Below are 17,867 nucleotides of genomic sequence, written 5' to 3' on the forward strand. Positions count from 1 at the left end.
GAAGTGAAACAGATCCCTCCTTGCTTTCTTGGTGCGACCGGGTATTTCTCCCTGCTGCTCGCGCCAGCGCAGGGCTCAGGAACCGTGAGGCTGGGGAACCGAGGGGGCAATGCCTGGGTGTCTGACTCACGGACTGTGGACACAGGGGAGAGGGCAGTCCAATGCGCACGCATACATACACACACACCACACACGGTTACAAAGCAGACGGGCACAAGAGCAAACGCGTTTGACACATACACAGAAGTGTGCACCTACAAATACATACTTCACCCGCTCACCCTCATCGCACCACAAACACAGGCGCACGCGAATTCACACCCCTCTCCCGCTCATGCACACACACCACACACAGGCGCGCAACACGCGAGCTACAGATGCTCTACGCGCACACGCTTACATCCCGTGCACACACCCTCTTGCGCACGCACACACCACCTTGCACAGGCACGCGCCGCGCGCACACGCTCACACCCGCGCACACGCTCACACCCGCGCACACGCCCTCCTGCGCACGCACAGCCCCTGGCGCGCACCCGCTCACGCGGCGAGGGCGGGGCGGGGAGGAGCGGCCCCGGTGCCCAGCCCCGCGCGGCCAGGAGAGGGCGCGGCGCGGAGTGCGGCGGGCGGTGCCGGAGTTGTCTGCCGGAGCCGGGACGGGGAGACGCCGGCCGCGAGCTTCACCGGGTCCGGCTGCGCGGGGCTGGGCGGCCCGGGGGGAGCGCGTCCCAGGGCACGCTGGTGCCCGCGAGTGGAGCGCGGCGGGGAGCGCGCCATGGACCCCAAGGCGGGCGGCGGCGAGGATGAGGACTGTGTGGACTCGGGAGCCGAGACCGGAGGGTGAGCCGGGCCGGGCGGTGGGTGGGGGGCGCTCTGTGAGTTGCGAGGCAGCTCTTCTCGGGCCTGAGACCTTCCCGGACCCCGCGGCGGAGCGAGGGGCCCGGGGCTGCCAGTCCCGCAGCCCACTTCTCCCCCGAAGCCGGAGGGGCAGTGGCGAGCCTGAGGGCACGCGGTTCATGGCTGCCCGGGACAGGACCGGCCCACCCGGGGGAGGAGGAGAGTGAAAGACTCAAGGTTCAGAGTACCCCACAGCCCGCACACCAGCCCCTCCCGCACCCCGTTATCACTGAGATGACGTGGAGTGCCAGACAAATGTAGTGTCCCCTGAGATCGTCCTTAGAGACCAGAGATGCTCTTGCACCTGTTTCGACCTTCCGTGAGGACTTTCTTGTGGCTCAGGAGCCCCCTGGAGTCCGGGATGGGGGCTCCTGGATGAGGAAAAGAGGTTAGGACACCTGGCACCTAAAAGTCTTTCAGAAATCGGCTAAGAGGATGGCATTTTTAATTTTATGGCTTTACTGTGCTTGCTGAGACATTCTCCCTTCCCCCCAACTTCTCCACTCTGTCCCCTCACCCTCACCACACCCCACCCCCGCCGAAATCCCTCACCTCTGTGTGTACCTGTCCTACCCGCAACCTTTTGCCTTGGGTACAGGTGGGATGAAGATGGCGGGATGAAGACATATTTGAAGCGATGTCCTCCTCACTTCAACAGACTGTTAGCCCAAACCTTTGGAGACTAACTAGCCCTCTCCCAACAAAACCGGTTTCCTTAATGTCTTTAAGGAGATGAAAGTCGTTGTAAAGGTTCCCACCCAGCCCCTATCTCTTGAGGATTTCCCTGTGCAGAGTCAGCGCCACATCCAATGTCCAGGATGCTGTACTGACCCAGGAGGAAAGGGTGTATTTTCCTCTCCGGAGGAACCCTGGGGGAGGGCTGGAGCCGCCCCGACAGGCTTTATCCTGGAGTTTGGGGAGGTTTAGACTAACCTCAGGGGTTGGCAACCAGGTGAGGGCGGGAAGAGAGTCCAAGCCCAGAATGGACACAGGGTTCTGACCTGACCCCAAGCAGGGCTCCCTACTGGCCTCTCCTTTGCAGCCCCCACTGCCATTGCTAGCCCAAATCTGGGATGCGATGCCCTAAAGCATCTACCCTTCAATGGTCTTGCCCTCTTTTCCAAACTTGTGATCATCTATGGTTCACTACAGAACCCAGTGACATCCCGGTGTCGTAACCTGAGTCCGAATATTGAACTCCCTTGCTTTCCCCCCACACTTTGTATATGTGGCCTTTATCAACTTTAATTGAAGATCCTTGGCTTTTTTGTCCCGAATGCCTGTAGTTAGATGGACCATGAGTAGAAGAAAGCAAGCAAAATGAACCAGCGCGTTATCAGCCTGGTTAACTAAAGCACTGACTAGTCCATTTGTTTTCAATTTGCAAAGCTCACCTAAAACATTTTTTTCCGAAGGCTCTCTCTTGGAGAAGAGAATGGAGAGGAGTCTCTAACCCTCTTCACCCATTTAACACCACCCTGGGGTCCCAAGAGCAGCATCACAGCCAGGGCTCCTGGGAGGGGCTTGCTGAACACGCTGATACCACAGCTTCTGTTTTCTGCCTGTCATGAAAGTGTGCAGTTGTAACAGGACATGATGGTTTAACCTTTTGCACTTGGATGTCGAGTGTGACTCAACACGGTTAGCATCGGTAGCAGGAATCGAGAAAAAAGCAAGCGAGTGCAAAGGGTTAAAGAATTCTTATAGCCTCAGTAGCAACCTTAAATTGAAGATACAGGTAAAATGCCCTGTATTTAAATAAAATAGTTTCTGTGTATGCTTATTAGTTTAGTATCTGCCACACATTCACATATCCCTTGAAGTAGTTTAGTTGTCAAAAAGCTGTTCATAATTTCCCTGCTTTTCCAGAGCTTGCCCCCTCTTACCCTATCTAGCTTCATATAGCTGCCTGTTGAGACTATGTATCAAAAGTGGAGAAAGCACTCAATACATGTTTGCTATCATTATTTTTGAAGTGCGAATCTGGTCATGTCTCTCTCCCATTCAAACTTTTAGTGGCTCTGTCATCTATAAAAGGCAAAGAGCTCAGCATGCCCTATAAGCCTGATGTTATGGCATTCCTCTCTCTCTGGCCTTGTTTCTTGGCAGGTCTACCCTTACTTTTTTTGCTTAGACATTGTCTTTTGCTTGAAATGCTACCTTTGATGTCTGACCCACCTAATACAGGCCAAAACTAAACGCAAACTATATTCTTCTGTGGTGATTGATGTCATTTTGAAACTCCCATTTTCCTATTGAAAACCAGCCGTGTGCTTTTGTGTACTTTTGGTTAGAAAAAACTGGCAGGTCAGCTATTGACAGTTGTGAACTATCTTAAGAAACAGAATTCCTTAATAGAGGGACAGGCAATGCTGTAAACCCAAATAAAAGACAGAATAAGCAAGACAGTCTATGTATATATAAAACCCTAATATGCAAATAGACCGAACGGTGTAACAACCAAACAACCGAACATCCAGTCGCTATGACGTGCGCTGACCACCAAGGGGCATGCATAGAACATGGTGGGCATTGGCAGCAGGCGGCAGAGCGTGGAACATGGTGGGCGTTGGCCGTGGCGGGATGGTGGAGCAGGTGAGCAGGGGTGCCAGACCAAGGCGTGGTGCCAATTGCTGTCATTGGGGTGAGCCTCTGGTGGTTACTGAAAATTCTTTGCTCCCATGTGCCGCCATCCCGCCCAGCGCTCGCACCGGCTGCAAGCACCAGCCCTAATCGCTAGGCAACATCAGCGAGGGTGAGCGACGGCTGCCGGCCCTGATCGCCCCTCAGGGCTCCTCTAGCCTCTTTTGCTCCTGAGGGGCGATCAGGGAAGCAGCTGCTGCTCGCACCCGCTGACGGTGTGTGGGAGCGGTGGCGGGGGCGGGGCTGCCGGCAGACAGGGGACCAGGGGCTGTGGTGGGAGGGGCCGGGTGGGGTGTGGAGGATGGGCCGAGACCCACCCCTGTGCCCACCACAGCCTTGCGGCCCACAGTTCCTTTCAAGGTGCGTGAATTTGTGCACTGGGCCCCTCGTGCTTTATAATGGGTGTTTCATTAGTGATGTCTCCCAGATTCAGCCTGTAAACCACTCTTCCAAATACGACAATACTTGATGGATTACTTTCATTCAAAAGTTTGATCTGACATTAATGAACTTCCACTTCACAGTCAGTTGGCCCCGAGCTTCTGGAAATGTAGGGCCTGTTAATGAAAGGATGTCCAGCCTAAGAAAAGACTTGTAAGAGTTTATTTGAGCTAACTGATGACAATTGCCAGGAAGCAAACTCGCAAGGGATTAAAAAAAAAATGCTCAGGAGAATAGTAGTTTTGTGGCTTATTTTATACATTAGAATCGAAGGAGGGCACATAGGAGGGTTCCATGAAATCCATTGGTGGTAGATTTAGGGGGCTGGAGAAAGCAAAGTGGGGGAATCTCTGAGACTGGATAAAAAGCAAAATGGAGAGACACATACTTCTTTTACCTTGGTGGGTCAGGATCGTTAACATTTACAGCACATAGAGATGGTATGCGGGGAATAAGATAACAATGTGACCCTGTGCTGGCCTTTGTGCTTTCCAGAGGTTTAGGAAAGAAAATTACTCTGACATTTTAAAGGTATGTTATCTTAGATCAGGGGTGGGGAACTTCCAGCTCGAAGGCCGTATAAGGCCCTCGGAATCATTTGATCTGGCCCTGCCAAGGCACTAGGGGTGAGTTAATTAAGAGTTTGACCAAATATAGCAGACTAACTTTTAAGTTGATAATTTTGTATGGCCCACAAATGAGGCTGTGAATATCCAGATGGCCTTTGGCAGAAAAAAAGGTTCCCCACCCCTGTCTTAGACAGTAGACAATTTCAAAGGTAAAGATTTACCTTTGACAAGGAAGCTACAGGCCTAGCACGTGACTACCTACCATGACCCACTTTTACTTAGGAATGCTTATGTTCAAGCCTGTTACTGTTGTAACTAGCTAGTTGATATTAATAAAAGGAAAGGAGCAAAAGGGAGGCCAGACATTATAAGCACGGTCATCTATTGTGGGCCACTCACACTCCCCAGGGAACTACCAGTCCATTCCCTACAGATCACTAGGAGAAAGGGAAAATTGAGGCATGTGCAGTAAAGTCGGGGTGATGTATGGAAGATACTTGCCTGTCAGTCTAGCCTAGAGAACCATGGATTCGCTAGAGGGGATGGAGCCACTGCATTTTAATCTTATAAGATTAAATTCCCAAGGACAAAGGAATTCTCTCTCTTTCATTCCTCTTGCTTCACTCCTGCTTCCTTGCACTTGCCCGTATGCTAGCCTGCCACGTGGACCCCACACACAATGGACTGCAGCTGGAAATACAAGCTAAGCTAGCCTGATGCTGGACTGGACTGTGCAAATATGGGACAGAAACTCTGGACAATGGCTTTAACCTTAGCTCTGCTGATGACACACCTGGACTTTTTCCTTGGCAGGATGGAGGGAGATGGGACCTTGGAAACTCATGGGTTTAATTCTACGCAAATAAATGTCACCCATTCTCTTTTGTGAGTCTCAGAAAATTCCTTTTCTCAGGACATCGCAAGAAGCCCACTTCCATCAGCAACAGGTGGGACACGAAGAGCACCCCACCAATAGCAAGCCCATCCTGTGTGATTACTTTCGGTCTCTTGAGTTTGTAAGGCCTTCCATGTAGGCCTCGGCTGGGCTTGTCAGGTTTGATTGGTTGGTCCTTTTTCATCCACAGGCAATACAGATGCAGTTGCAATAGTCTGGTTATTATTTACAGGAAGGAAGTAAAGGGGAGATCAAATAATATAGACATTCCATTTATACCACTTTGCCAAAAAGCTGCATTTAACACTCTCCAAGTCTGTTCCTTGCTGTTTCATGGGGGAAGGGACTGGACAAAGGCAGTAAGGTCTGAGTGCCGTGGGAAGGTGCCTACCTGTCTCCCAGTCACACCTGGGATGGGCGTGGCCTCTGAAACTTCTAATCAAAAGAGTGTTCTCTCTCTCTCTCTCTCTCTCTCTCTCTCTCTCTCTCTCTCTCTCTCTCTCGGTTCCTCTGACTCATGTGCCATATGGGACTCCACACAGTTGACTTAAATGCACTTAGATGCTGCAACATGGAGCAGAAGCTCTGGACACTGGCCTTGCTTTTGGAACCCCAGCTGTACCTCTTTCAGGTCTGGTTTAAGGGGCATGGGACATTGCAACCCGAGGAATGTAACTCCACACAAATAAAGCCTCTTGCCACATATCATTCTCCTGTGGGGGCTTCTGAAAATTCTTATTTCAGGGGTACCCCAAGAACCTCGCTCTCATGAGCAACAGGGATTCTCCAGTAACAATACCCTGCCCTTTATCTTTGGGTGACCTCTGATTAATACTTACTGTGACTTAAGAGGTAGCAATTCAGGAGTCTGGAGTTTATAATCTCTAGGTGGATGAAACAATAGGGGGAATACATTTTAAAATGGGACAGATTTAAAGGAGATAAAAAGAGAAATCTTGTATAGAAGACAAGCTGACCTATTATTATCTTTGTGTTCAAGGTGGAGCTAGTTAATTAAATTACCATGGCATCTAATTCAATGGATTAAGTTAACAGATGAGGTCCATGATGCATTGAACTGATGTTTTACAGAAATGTCAAGATCAGTTTTACTGAAATGCCAAAATCAATTCTTATGCCAAGATTGTCCTGGAATAGAGAATTTAGGAAGGTACCCATTATATACATACTAGAGGCTCGGTGCACAAAATTCGTGCCTGGGTAGGGTCCCTAGGCTTGGCCGGTGATCAGGGCCAATCGGGGCCTTCTGGCTGCCGGCCGGGGCCTTCCTTCATTCCGTGCCACCCCCTGGTGGTCAGCGCACATCATAGTGAGCGATTGAATTCCTGGTCTCCTGGTCAAACTCCCTAGGGGACACTTTGCATATTAGCCATATATATATATATGGTTGCTAACAGTGGTAAACTATTTTAAGTGCAGATCTTTTTATATATGATTCCTATATGTATAATTGTAATTAAAATATGGTCAAGGGATTGCATCTAACTTTCTGTTCATTATTGGCACAGATACTAAAAAAATGTAATATTTGGAAATCTGTCCACTGTATGTGTCAGGTATGTGAAAATATATAATCCTTGTATTATTATTCTGCTCATCTGTATTATGTGTCCATAAATTTTTCATCCTAAAATTCATGGATTCACCTTTTACACTTTACTCTGGCAGAGCTGAAGGTGTTATGCAGAGCCAGCTGGGTAAATTCTTAGGATGTGATTCCCAAGATAGGTACCCTATTGCTGTTCCCTCCTCCTCTAAAAAAGCTTGGGAGTACATAGCCCTCCAGAGATTGAAATTGTTTGAACCTACTTAGTATGCATAAACTTGTTTTAAGTTTTACAGTTTGCCTTTCATTGGCAGTATTTCCAGTAAATAACTTTGTAGGGTATTTGGACTGTATTTTAAGAGCTATACAAGGTTCATGCCTTGATTCAGTCCCTGCTCCACTTCATGATAATTTTTCTAAGGAAAAGAAAATAAGTATCAAGTTGTATTATAAATATCTTATTGCTGGTGTGCTTTGCAAAAGTGAACAATCAGGAACAATCATATAGCCAATAAGAGGGAAATGGTTGATTAAATTATAGTAAATCACTTTATCTAAAATTATAACTACAGGAACTATGCAGCAGCATGTTATAATAGTGTTCAGTGAAAAGAGCAATTTAAAATTGTATCTCCAGTATTATGGCAACTGCATACAAATTACAGAAACAGGATCAGAGGCTGGAAAGCAGTGTGAGAGTTTAGGTGACTTTCTGTTGATTTCTGTTTTGATGGTAGACAGGAATGGAAGATGGGGTGATGAATGAGACTGCAGAGCTGGGCAGGGGCCATCAGTAATGGAAAGAGGGGTTTATGCTGTATAATATCAAGCTTGAACTTCATCCAGAGAGATACATGATCAAATTTGGACTTTGCAGAGTTTCACTGACGCAAAGGGTGAGAATGACAGTCAAGAGACTGAGCAGTGCCAGGCAGGCCTGACCCAAGCAGTGCCTTCAGACATGAGAACTATGGGAGGATTCATGGCAGGGGCATTAGTTATGCTAGCACCTGTCCTATAGTTCTACTGTTGCACTTTGAGATTCTTGAAATGTGTTTCAAATGTAAATTTCATTCTAAGTACATTTCCATCTGTATGCAGATCTTTAAAATGTATGCATATGCGAAACCCATCTGCCTCAGGAGTATTTGGAAATCCTAGCTGAAAATACTGACAAATTTTTAATAATAAGGTAAATAGCCCTATCACACATTCTTATTGAATGTTTTATTTGAGTTATCATGAAATTTCTTTAAAATCTGTCCATCTTAAGATGATCATGTTGTAATGGGATTGCTTTTCTGTTGTATCTACTACAGTGGATGTTTGTTGTGTATCGTTGCATTTATATAGTGTTATATTTCTAAGTATTGTCCTAAAGTTTATTTGTATCCTGCCTGATTCAAAAAAACACGCAGTGCACCAGTACTGGGGTTCCAGATCCTGGGTTTCAAAAGATTCTTGATCCTTGACTCTCCTTTCTCTTTCATTTCCCTTAGCCAGTGTGTCGCCATGCCCTAGCCAATTCCTCTACCTTCTAACTTCTTCCTTCCCACCACCCTGCACACATAGTTCAAGCCCTTATCATTCCTCGCCTCCTGTTCTCCCTACAGATAGTATCCCTTTAGTTTCCTAATCAGTAATATAAAAAATTGGATTAGATCTAGGAGAATGCAGTTAGTCATATATAAAGAGATATGCAAATGTTAGTAGTTTGTTATTCTTTCCAGTTTTAGAATTCAGTGATTCTATGACTAACTGCACTCTTTCTTCTATTTTCTTCCTCTACCAGTAAGTCAGTGCATCATGTTGTGTGAGAGATGCAGGTTATTTTAACTAGAAGGCGCATGCTCTTACATATATTGTGCTTTTTTAATGTGCTAAGAATCTCAGTGGAGAGAAAATTGGACGATTCAAGAAGGATACTATGAGACTAGTAAATAAAAGGAGTGCAAATCTATAAAATGTAACATAACTAATCACTTAATTTGCATAACTATGTCCCCTAACTCCCACGTAGCAGAATAATCCCTGCTTGAGATTAATTTTCTACTGAGAACAACTTTGGGATACTGGGGAAAGAAAACAAATAGCTTCTATACCGATAAGTTGCCAGAGAGGGAAGCCTTAACAGCCATATAAGTAGGGCAGAAGTTTAGTAGAGAGTAAGCAGGCAGGTCCTTGGCCAGATGCCCATTTGCACAGAGGCTGAATGCCAGCAGCTGATTTCTTAGCGTAGAGACTGGTGGCTAATTTCACCCTGGCCCTTAACCCTGCCTTTTCCTTTCCCCAATCACAGCCTATATCCTGTTACTGTACTGTGCAGCAGGGTTTGTCCTTAGATGGAACTGAAATCAGTCAGACATCATGTGCCTTTGTGTTTCCTGATGGCAGGCTGGACCTTGAACATGGAAGTCCTCATAGCCAGGGTCCCCACTCACACTCCCCAGGGTCCACCATTCCTATGCACAGGAAGATCTGTCCAAGGTGTGGTGATAACATTTGAAGGGCATTATTTGCAGTGGTTAAACTTTTTGGGAGTCATGACCCCTTTGAGAATCTGTTGAAAACTTCGAGGCTTTTCCCCAGTAACATAAGTGTCCATTCAAAAATTTGCCAGGAAATTTAGATGGTCCAGAATCCACCGGATCTCCAGTCTGGGAGAGTCACAGAGCCCATATGAAGGACCCCTGATTTTTTTTTTCAATTACAGTTGGCATTCAATATCATATTAGTTTCAGGTATATAGCATAGTGGTTAGACAGTTGTATAATTCACATAGAGATTCCCACCCTCCACCCCTCACCCATAATTCTAGTACCACCTGGCACCATACATAGTTATTACAATATTACTGACAATAGTCCCTATGTTGTACTTTACGTCCCTGTGACTATTTTGTAACTGCCAGTTTGTATTTTGTAATCCCTTCACCTTTCCAATCAAGCCCCCGCCCCACATCTGACCTGGCAACCCTCAGTTTATTCTTTTACCTATAAGTCTGTTTCTATTTTGTTTGTTTATTTTGTTCTTTAGATTCCACAAATAAGTGAAATCATATGGTATTTGCTTTTCTCTGTCTGACTTATTTTACTTAACATAATATTGTCTAGGTCCACCCATATTGTGAATTGTAAGATTTCATTCTTTATTTAAAAAATATTTTTTTATTGATTTCAGAGAGGAAGGGAGAGGGAGAGATGGAAACATCAGTGATGACAGAGAATCATTATTTTGGCTGCCTCCTGCACACCCTGCACTGGGGATAGAGCCCACACCCGGGTGTGTGCCCTGACAGGGAGTCAGCCGTGACCTCCTGGTTCATAGGTCGACACTCAACCACTGAACCATGCCAGCCAGGCAAGATTTCATTCTTTTTTATAGCCAAGTTGTATTCCATTGTATATATCTTCTTTCTCCAATCATCTATTGATGAGCACTTGGGTTGCTTTTCAGATTAGTGCTTTTAAAAAAATTTATCTTTATTGTTGAAAGTATTACAGATGTCCCCTTTGTTGTTTTTTCCCCATTGACCCCCTCCACCCACACCCACCTTTTGATTTCTTCCAATATATATCCAGAAGTGGAATTGCTGGATCAAAAGGTAGGTATATTTTTAATTTTTTTAGGAACCTCCATACTGTTTTCTATAGTGGCTGTACCAATTTGCAATCTCACCAACAGTGCAAGAGGGTTCCTTTTTCTCTACATCCTCACCAGCACTTGTTGTTTGTTGATTTATTGATGATAGCCATTCTGGCAGGGGTGAGATAATATCTCACTGTGGTTGTAATTTGCATTTCTCTGATGATTACTTGAACATTTTTTCATATGGCTGTTGGCCATCTGTATGTCCTCTTTGGGGAAGTGTCTAGTGAGGTTCTCTACCCATTTTTTAGTTGGATTGTTTGTTCTTTTGGTGTTGAGTTCTATGAGTTCTTTATAAATTTTGCATATTAACCCCTTATTGGATGTATCATAGGTGAATATCTTCTTTTTAGTAAGCTGTCTCTTTATTTTGTTGATAGTTTCCTTTGCTGTGCAGCGTCTTTTTAATTTGCTCTAGTCCCTTTAGTGTTTTTTTGTTTGTTTGTTCCCCTTGCTTGAGGAAATGTATCAGAAAAAAACCTTGGTAAATGTCAGAGAGTTTACTGCCTACGTTTTCTTCTAGGAGTTTTACGGTTTCAAGTCTTATATTTAAACTAGGGGCCCAGTGCACGAATTCATGCACCTTGAAAGGAACTGTGGGCCGCAGCGGGTGTGAGCGGTGGCTCTGATGCAGGTGCGAGCAGGGCCGTCGCTAGCAGAGGCTGTGACTGACAACACCAGTGCCGGCTGCAGGTGCGAGCGGCGCCGGCGCCAACAGTGGGTATGAGTGGCAGCTCTGGTGCTGGCAGCAGGTACAAGCAGGGCTGTGGCCAGCAGTGGGTGTGAGAGGCGGCTGCCGGCCCTGATTACCCCACAGGAGCTGGGGAAGGTGGAGAAACCCTGAGGGGCAATCAGGGCTGGAAGCTGCTGCTTGCACCCACTGATGACGCTGAGCGATCAGGGCTGGTGCCAGGCGCCGGCAACGGGTGTGAGCGGTGGCTCCAGCACTGGCAGCGGGTGCGAGTGGGGCCAGCGCTGGCAGTAGGTGTGAGCTCCAGGTGGGACTGCGGTGTGCAGGAGCAAAGAATTTTTAGTAACCCCCAGAGGCTCACCCCAATGACAGCAACCGGCGCTCCGCCTTGGTCTGGCACCCCCGCTCACCTGCTCCACCATCCCACCGCGGCCGATGCCCACCATGTTCTGCACTCTGCTGCCTGCTGCCAACGCCCACCATGTTCCGCGCGCGCCCCCTGGTGGTCAGCGCATGTCATAGCGACTGGTTGTTCTGTTGTTCTGCTGTTCAGTCTATTTGCATATTTGCCTTTTATTATATAGGATCTTATATTTAAAATGAATCAATTTTGAGTTTAATTCCATATATGATGTAAGAAGGTGGTCTAGTTTCATTTTTTTTGCATGTATCTGTCCAATTTTCCCCACACCATTTCTTGAATAGACTATCTTTATCCCGGTATGTTTTTGCCTCGTATATCAAATGTTAATTGGCCATAAAGGTGTGGGTTCATTTCTGAGCTCTCAATAATGTTCCATTGATCTATATGTTTATTTTTATGCCACTACCATGCTGTTTTGATTACTACAAACTTGTAGTGTAGTTTAGGTATCAGGTAGCAGGTATTTTTCCTCAGAATTATACTAGTGGCTATTCAGGGTCTTTTTTGGTTCCATATAAATTTTGGAATTATTTGTTCTAGTTCTGTGAAAAATACCATTGGTGTTTTGACAGCAATTGCATTGAATCTATTTAGATTGCTTTGAGTAGTATGGGCATCTTACCATGTTAATTGTTCCTATCCATGAACATGGTACAATATATGCTTCCATTTATGTGTATCTTCTTCAGTTTTTTCCTTCCATGTTTTACAATTTTCTAAGCACAGGTCTTCTGTCTCCTTGATTAAATTTATTCTTAGGTACTTTTCTGATGCATTTGTAAATTGGATTGTTTTTTAGTTTTCTTTTCCAGTAGTTCATTATTGGTGTATAAAAATGCAACCAAATTTCTGAATATTAATTTTGAACCCTACTACTTTACTGAATTCACTTATCAGTTCTAGTAGTTTTTTGGTGGCATCCTTTGGGTTCTCTATTTACAGTATCATGTCATCTGCAAATAAAGACAGACAGTTTTACTTCTTTCTTTCCAATTTGGATGCCTTCTTATTTTTCTAGTTTCATTGCTGTGGCTAAGACTTCCAATGCTATGTTGAATAAAAGTGGTGAAAGTGGGTATCCTTGTCTTGTTCCTGATTTTAGCTTTTCCTCATTGCATGTGATGTAAGTTGTGGATTTCCATATGTGGCCTTTATTATGTTGAGGTATGTTCCCTCTATTTCCATTTTACTAAGAGTTTTTATCATAAATGGATGCTGCATTTTGTCAAGTGCTTTGTCTGCATGTATTGATATGATCATATGTTTTATCTTACATTTTTTATGTGGTGTATCATATTCATTAATTGGCTGATATTAAACCCACCTTGCATTCCAGGAATAAATCCCACTTGATTGTGGTATGTGATCTTTTTAATGTATTTCTGAATTCGATTTGCCAATATTATGTTGAGGATTTTCGCATCTATGTTCATTTGGGATTTTAATCTATAATTTCCTTTCTTTGTAAACTCTTCTGGTTTTGGAATCAGAGTAATGCTGGCCTCTTAAAATGATTGGGAGCCTTTAGTCCTCTTGAATTTTTTGAATAGTTTGAGGAGAGATGTTAATTATTATTTGAATGTTTGGTAAAATTGCCTGTCTAATGTGGCTCAGTGGTTGAGCATCAATCCATGAACCAGGAGGTCAGGGTTCCATTCCTGGTCAGGACATATGCCTGGGTTTCAAGCTGGATCCGTAGTGAGTGGTGTGCAGGAGGCAGCCAGTCAATAATTCTTTCTCATTATTGATGTTTCTCTCTCTCCCTCTCCCCTCCTCTCTCGGAAATAAATTTAAAAAAAATTTTTTTAATTCATCTGTGAACTCATCCAGTCTATGACTTTTGTTTATTGGGAGTTTTTTTTTTATTATTATTACTGATTTGATTTCGATGGTAGTAATTGGTCTGTTCAGATTTTCCGTTTCTTCTTTTTTTAAAGTTTATCTTTGTTGTTAAAACTATTACAGATGTCCACTTTTTTCCCCATTGACCCCTTCACTCCAAACCCCCCAGGCCTACTGCACTATTTTCTGTGTCCATGGGTTACACATATATGCATAAAAGTTTTTTAGTTGATCACTTTCCACCCACCCTTCCCTGTCTTCCCTCTGAGATTCCACAGTTTCTGGATCGTTTTATTCATCGATTTATTTTGTTCATTTGATTCCACATATGAGTGAGATCATGTGATACTTGTCTTTCTCTGACTGGCTTATTTCACTTAGTATAATATTCTCCAGGTCCCTCCATGCTGTCTCAAAGGGTAAGAGAGCCTTCTTTTTTACTGCTGCATAGTACTCCATTGTGTAAATGTACCACAGTTTTTTTTTTATCTACTTATCTACTGATGGGCACTTGGGCTGTTCCCAAATCTTACCTATTGTAAATAGCACTGCTATAAATATAGGGGTGCATATGTTCTTTCTGATTGGTGTTTCAGGATACTTAGAATATTTTCCCAGAAGTGGGATCACTGGGTCAAATGGCAGTTCCATCTTTAATTTTTTAGGAAACTATACTGTCTTCCACAGTGGTTGCACCAGTCTGCATTCCCACCTGCAGTGTACTAGGGTTCTCCTTTCTCCACATCCTCACCAGCACTTGTGATTCATTTTGTTGATGGTAACCATTCTGGGAGGTGTAAGATGTTACCTAATTGTCCTTTTAATTCGCTTTGCTCTGATAATTAGTGATTTAGAGCATTTTTTCACGTGTCTCTTGGCCATCTGTATGCCCTCCTTTTTGTTTTTAAATATTTATTGTTGAGAATATTACAGATGTACCCCTTTTTTTTCCTCCATTGCCCCCCACCACCTGGTTCCCATCCCACCCCAGGTCTTCACCATCCTATTATCTGTGTCCATGGGTTATGCATATATGCATATAAGTTCCTTGGTTAATCTCTTGCCTCCCTCCCCCACCCCGCTTCCCTCTGATATTTGTCATGTTGTTCCATGTTTCCATGCCTCTGGTTCTATTTATTCATCAGTTTATTTTGTTCATTAGATTCCTTGTTCATTTTTTATTTTAGATTTAATTATTGATAGATATGTATTTTATTCATATTTTTATCTCTTCTTCTTCTTCTTCTTCTTCTTCTTCTTCTTCTTCTTCTTCTTCTTCTTCAACTGCTTTTCTGTTGCCGCTTTTAAGATTCTCTCTTTGTCTTTAACCCTTGGCATTTTAATTATGATGTGTCTTGTTGTGGGCCTCTTTGGGTTCCTCTTATTTGACACTCTGCATGCTTCCTGAACTTGCTAATCTATTTCTTTCACCAGGTAGGGGAAGTTTTCCGTCATTATTTCTTCAAATAGGTTTTCAATATCTTGCTCTGTCTCTTCTCCTTCTGGTACCCCCATAATGCAAATGTTGATACACTTGAAGTTGTTCCCAAGGCTCCTTACACTATCTTCATATTTTGGATAATTTTTTTTTCTCTTCTGCTTAGGTGTTTTTTGCTTCCTCATATTCCAAATCCTTTGTTTGATTCTCAGACTCTTCTAGTCTACTGGTGAATCCCTATAAATCAATTCTTTATTTCAGTTAGTGTATCCTTCATTTCTGACTGGTTCTTTTCTATGTCATTGATGTTCTCACTAAGTTCCTTGAAGTTGTCACTAAGTTCCTTGAAGCTCTCATTAAGATCCTTGAGCAACCTTATAACCATTGTTTTGAACTTTGTATCTAGTAGTTTGCTTGCTTCCATTCCATTTAGTTCTTTTTCTGGAGATTTCCTCTGTTCTTTCATTTGTGACATGTTTCTTTGTCTCTGCATTTTGGTTGCTTCCCTGTGTTTGTTTCTATATAATAGGTAGAGCTGCTATGTCTCCTGGAATTGATAGATGGCCTTGTGTAGTAGGTGTCCTGTAGGGCCCAGTGGCTCAGCCTCCCCAGTCACCTGAGCTGGGCACTCACTCTAGGTGCACCTCTGTGTGGGCTGTGTGCACAGTCATGTTGTAGTTGAGCCTTAATTGCTGTTGGTGTCACTGAGAGAAATTGACCTCTAGACCAGTTGGCTATGAGGACCAGCTGTGACTACAGTGGAAGAGCTGCCATGCAGAAAACACCCCTATAGAGCAGGACTAGCTTCAGTGGGGCTTTAGTGCTCACTGAGTCTGCCTTTTGAGTATGTCACTTATGGATGTGTAGCGTTGTAATCTGGTATGGTCTGAAGTTGTCCACTGGGTGCATTGGCTCTGGGGCCTCCCGGGAGGTGAAAAGTCAGCCCCTGCCTGGGGTCACCTGGCAGGAACCACAGAGCAACCTGTAGATGGCCACCACTTATTGATAGGTATAGGGCATGCTGATGCCAGCTGCTGCTTTCTTGAGAGATTTTAGGAAAGTGTGAAGCCTAAGCCAGGACAGGCCAATTATATGAAAAGACCACTGCCAACAGCTTGGGTGGGGCTGCAAATTGGATAGGGCAGGGTCTCAGTGAATCACTAGGTTGGAGAAACAGTGTTAGCCAGGCTGATGGAAACTCAGATTAGGCTGCCAGTCAGCTCTGTGATGGGGTAGGTGTCAGCACAGTAACAATGACCCCTTTGAGCACCCCTGTCTGGGAGAAAGTCATCCGCGAGTGCTTGCTCTGATGCTAGATGATCCAGTTCCCCCGTTTATGTCCCTGGATTCCCCCGAGCTGTTGTCCCAGTGCTGGAGCTCAGAGAGAGCTGAACTGTGTAAGTTCATGCACCAGCCCTTTAAGAGGAACTGCTTGGGTCTCCAGCAGCCTCTGTGTCACTCGGTCACAATCCCTGCTGGTTTTTACAGCCCAAAGTTACGGGGGCTTCTCTTCCCAGCTCTGGAACACTGCGCTGGATGTCTGGTGTGAGGCTGGGACCCCTTGCTCCTCACGGGAGGCCTCCGCCGCCAAGATATCCCTCTTGACTGGCAAAAAATGCCGCACGTGGGTGCAGGACAAGCCCATTCTGTGCCTCTGCCCCTCCTACTAGTCTTGGTGGGCTTTTTTCTTTATTTCTCTATTTGTGGGACTTCCATTTAGCCAGATTTCAGGCAGTTCTGAAAGATGGTTGTTCTGTATTTTAGTTGTAATTTTGATGTGGTTGTGGGAGGTGGCATGTATCGCTGTTGACCTGTGCCACCATCTTGGTTCTCTGTATGTCTTCTTTGGAGAAGTGTCTATTAAGGTCCTTTGACCCTTTTTAAATTGGATTGTTTGTCTTCCTTTTGTTAAGTTGTATGAGTTTTTTAGATATTTTGGAAATTAACCTTTTTATCATATGTATCATTGCCAAATATGTTCTCCCATTCAGTGGGATCCCTTTTTGGTTTCTTTTGCTGTGCAGAAGCTTTTAGTTTGTTTATTTTTTCCTTTGTATCCCTTGCCCTTGGATATGTATCGGCAAACATATGGCTATGATAGATGTGTGAGATTTTGCTGCCTATGGTTTCTTCTAGGATTTTTATTATTTTGTGACTTACATTTAAATCTTTTATCCATTTTGAGTTTATTCTTGAGTATATTGTAAGTTGGTGGTCTAGTTTCATTTTTTTGCATTCACCTGTCCAATTTCCCCCTCACCATTTATTGAAGAGATTGTCTTTACTTCATTGCATCCTCTTGCCTCTTTTGTCAAATATTAATTGAGCATAATGACTTGGGTCGATTTCTGGGTTCTCTGTTCTGTTCCACTGATCTGTATGCCTGTCCTTGTGCCAGTACTGGGCTGTTTTGATTACAGTGACTTTGTAGTACAATTTGATATCTAGTATTGTGATCCCTCCAACTTTGTGCTTCTTTCTCAATATTGCTGCAGCTATTCAGGGTCTTGGGCAAGTTAGATAGGGGAGTGTCTCAGGAAGTCAGGGGAGAGCTAGTGGAGTTCACCTGGCTAATGTAGATTCAGCTTAGGCTGTGTGCAGGGCGGGCTCCGAACAGGAAGGTGGCGGTCGTCCCTCCAGCCCTTGCCCTGAAGTCATACAACTTTCTCCCTATATATCTGTGGCACTCCCCGATACCCTGCCCCTTCATGAAGCCCAAGTTTAGTGCCCTGTGAGTGAGTGAGAGTTTGTGCATTGGCCCTTTAAGAGGACAGCCTTCCATCTCCCTCAAAGAATGGAATCCCTGCTGATT

General features: G+C 44.6%; 1 protein-coding gene across 2 annotated transcripts in view; it reads left to right on the top strand.

The window, feature by feature from the left end:
- Nucleotides 1-642: 642 nt before the first annotated feature.
- The window catches only part of FAM124A (family with sequence similarity 124 member A), a 66,228-nt gene continuing 49,003 nt past the window's right edge, over nt 643-17,867 (top strand). The window contains exon 1 of one of the 2 annotated variants that reach the window (XM_079779116.1): nt 643-840. In XM_079779116.1, coding sequence (XP_079635242.1) covers nt 776-840 — 65 coding nt within the window. In that variant the 5' untranslated portion in view covers nt 643-775. The remainder of the gene's footprint in view (nt 841-17,867) is intronic. The other variant, XM_079779117.1, reaches the window with a different exon arrangement.

Source organism: Cnephaeus nilssonii (assembly GCF_951640355.1).
Source record: "Cnephaeus nilssonii genome assembly, chromosome: 8".
Taxonomy (NCBI): Eukaryota; Metazoa; Chordata; class Mammalia; order Chiroptera; family Vespertilionidae; genus Cnephaeus; species Cnephaeus nilssonii.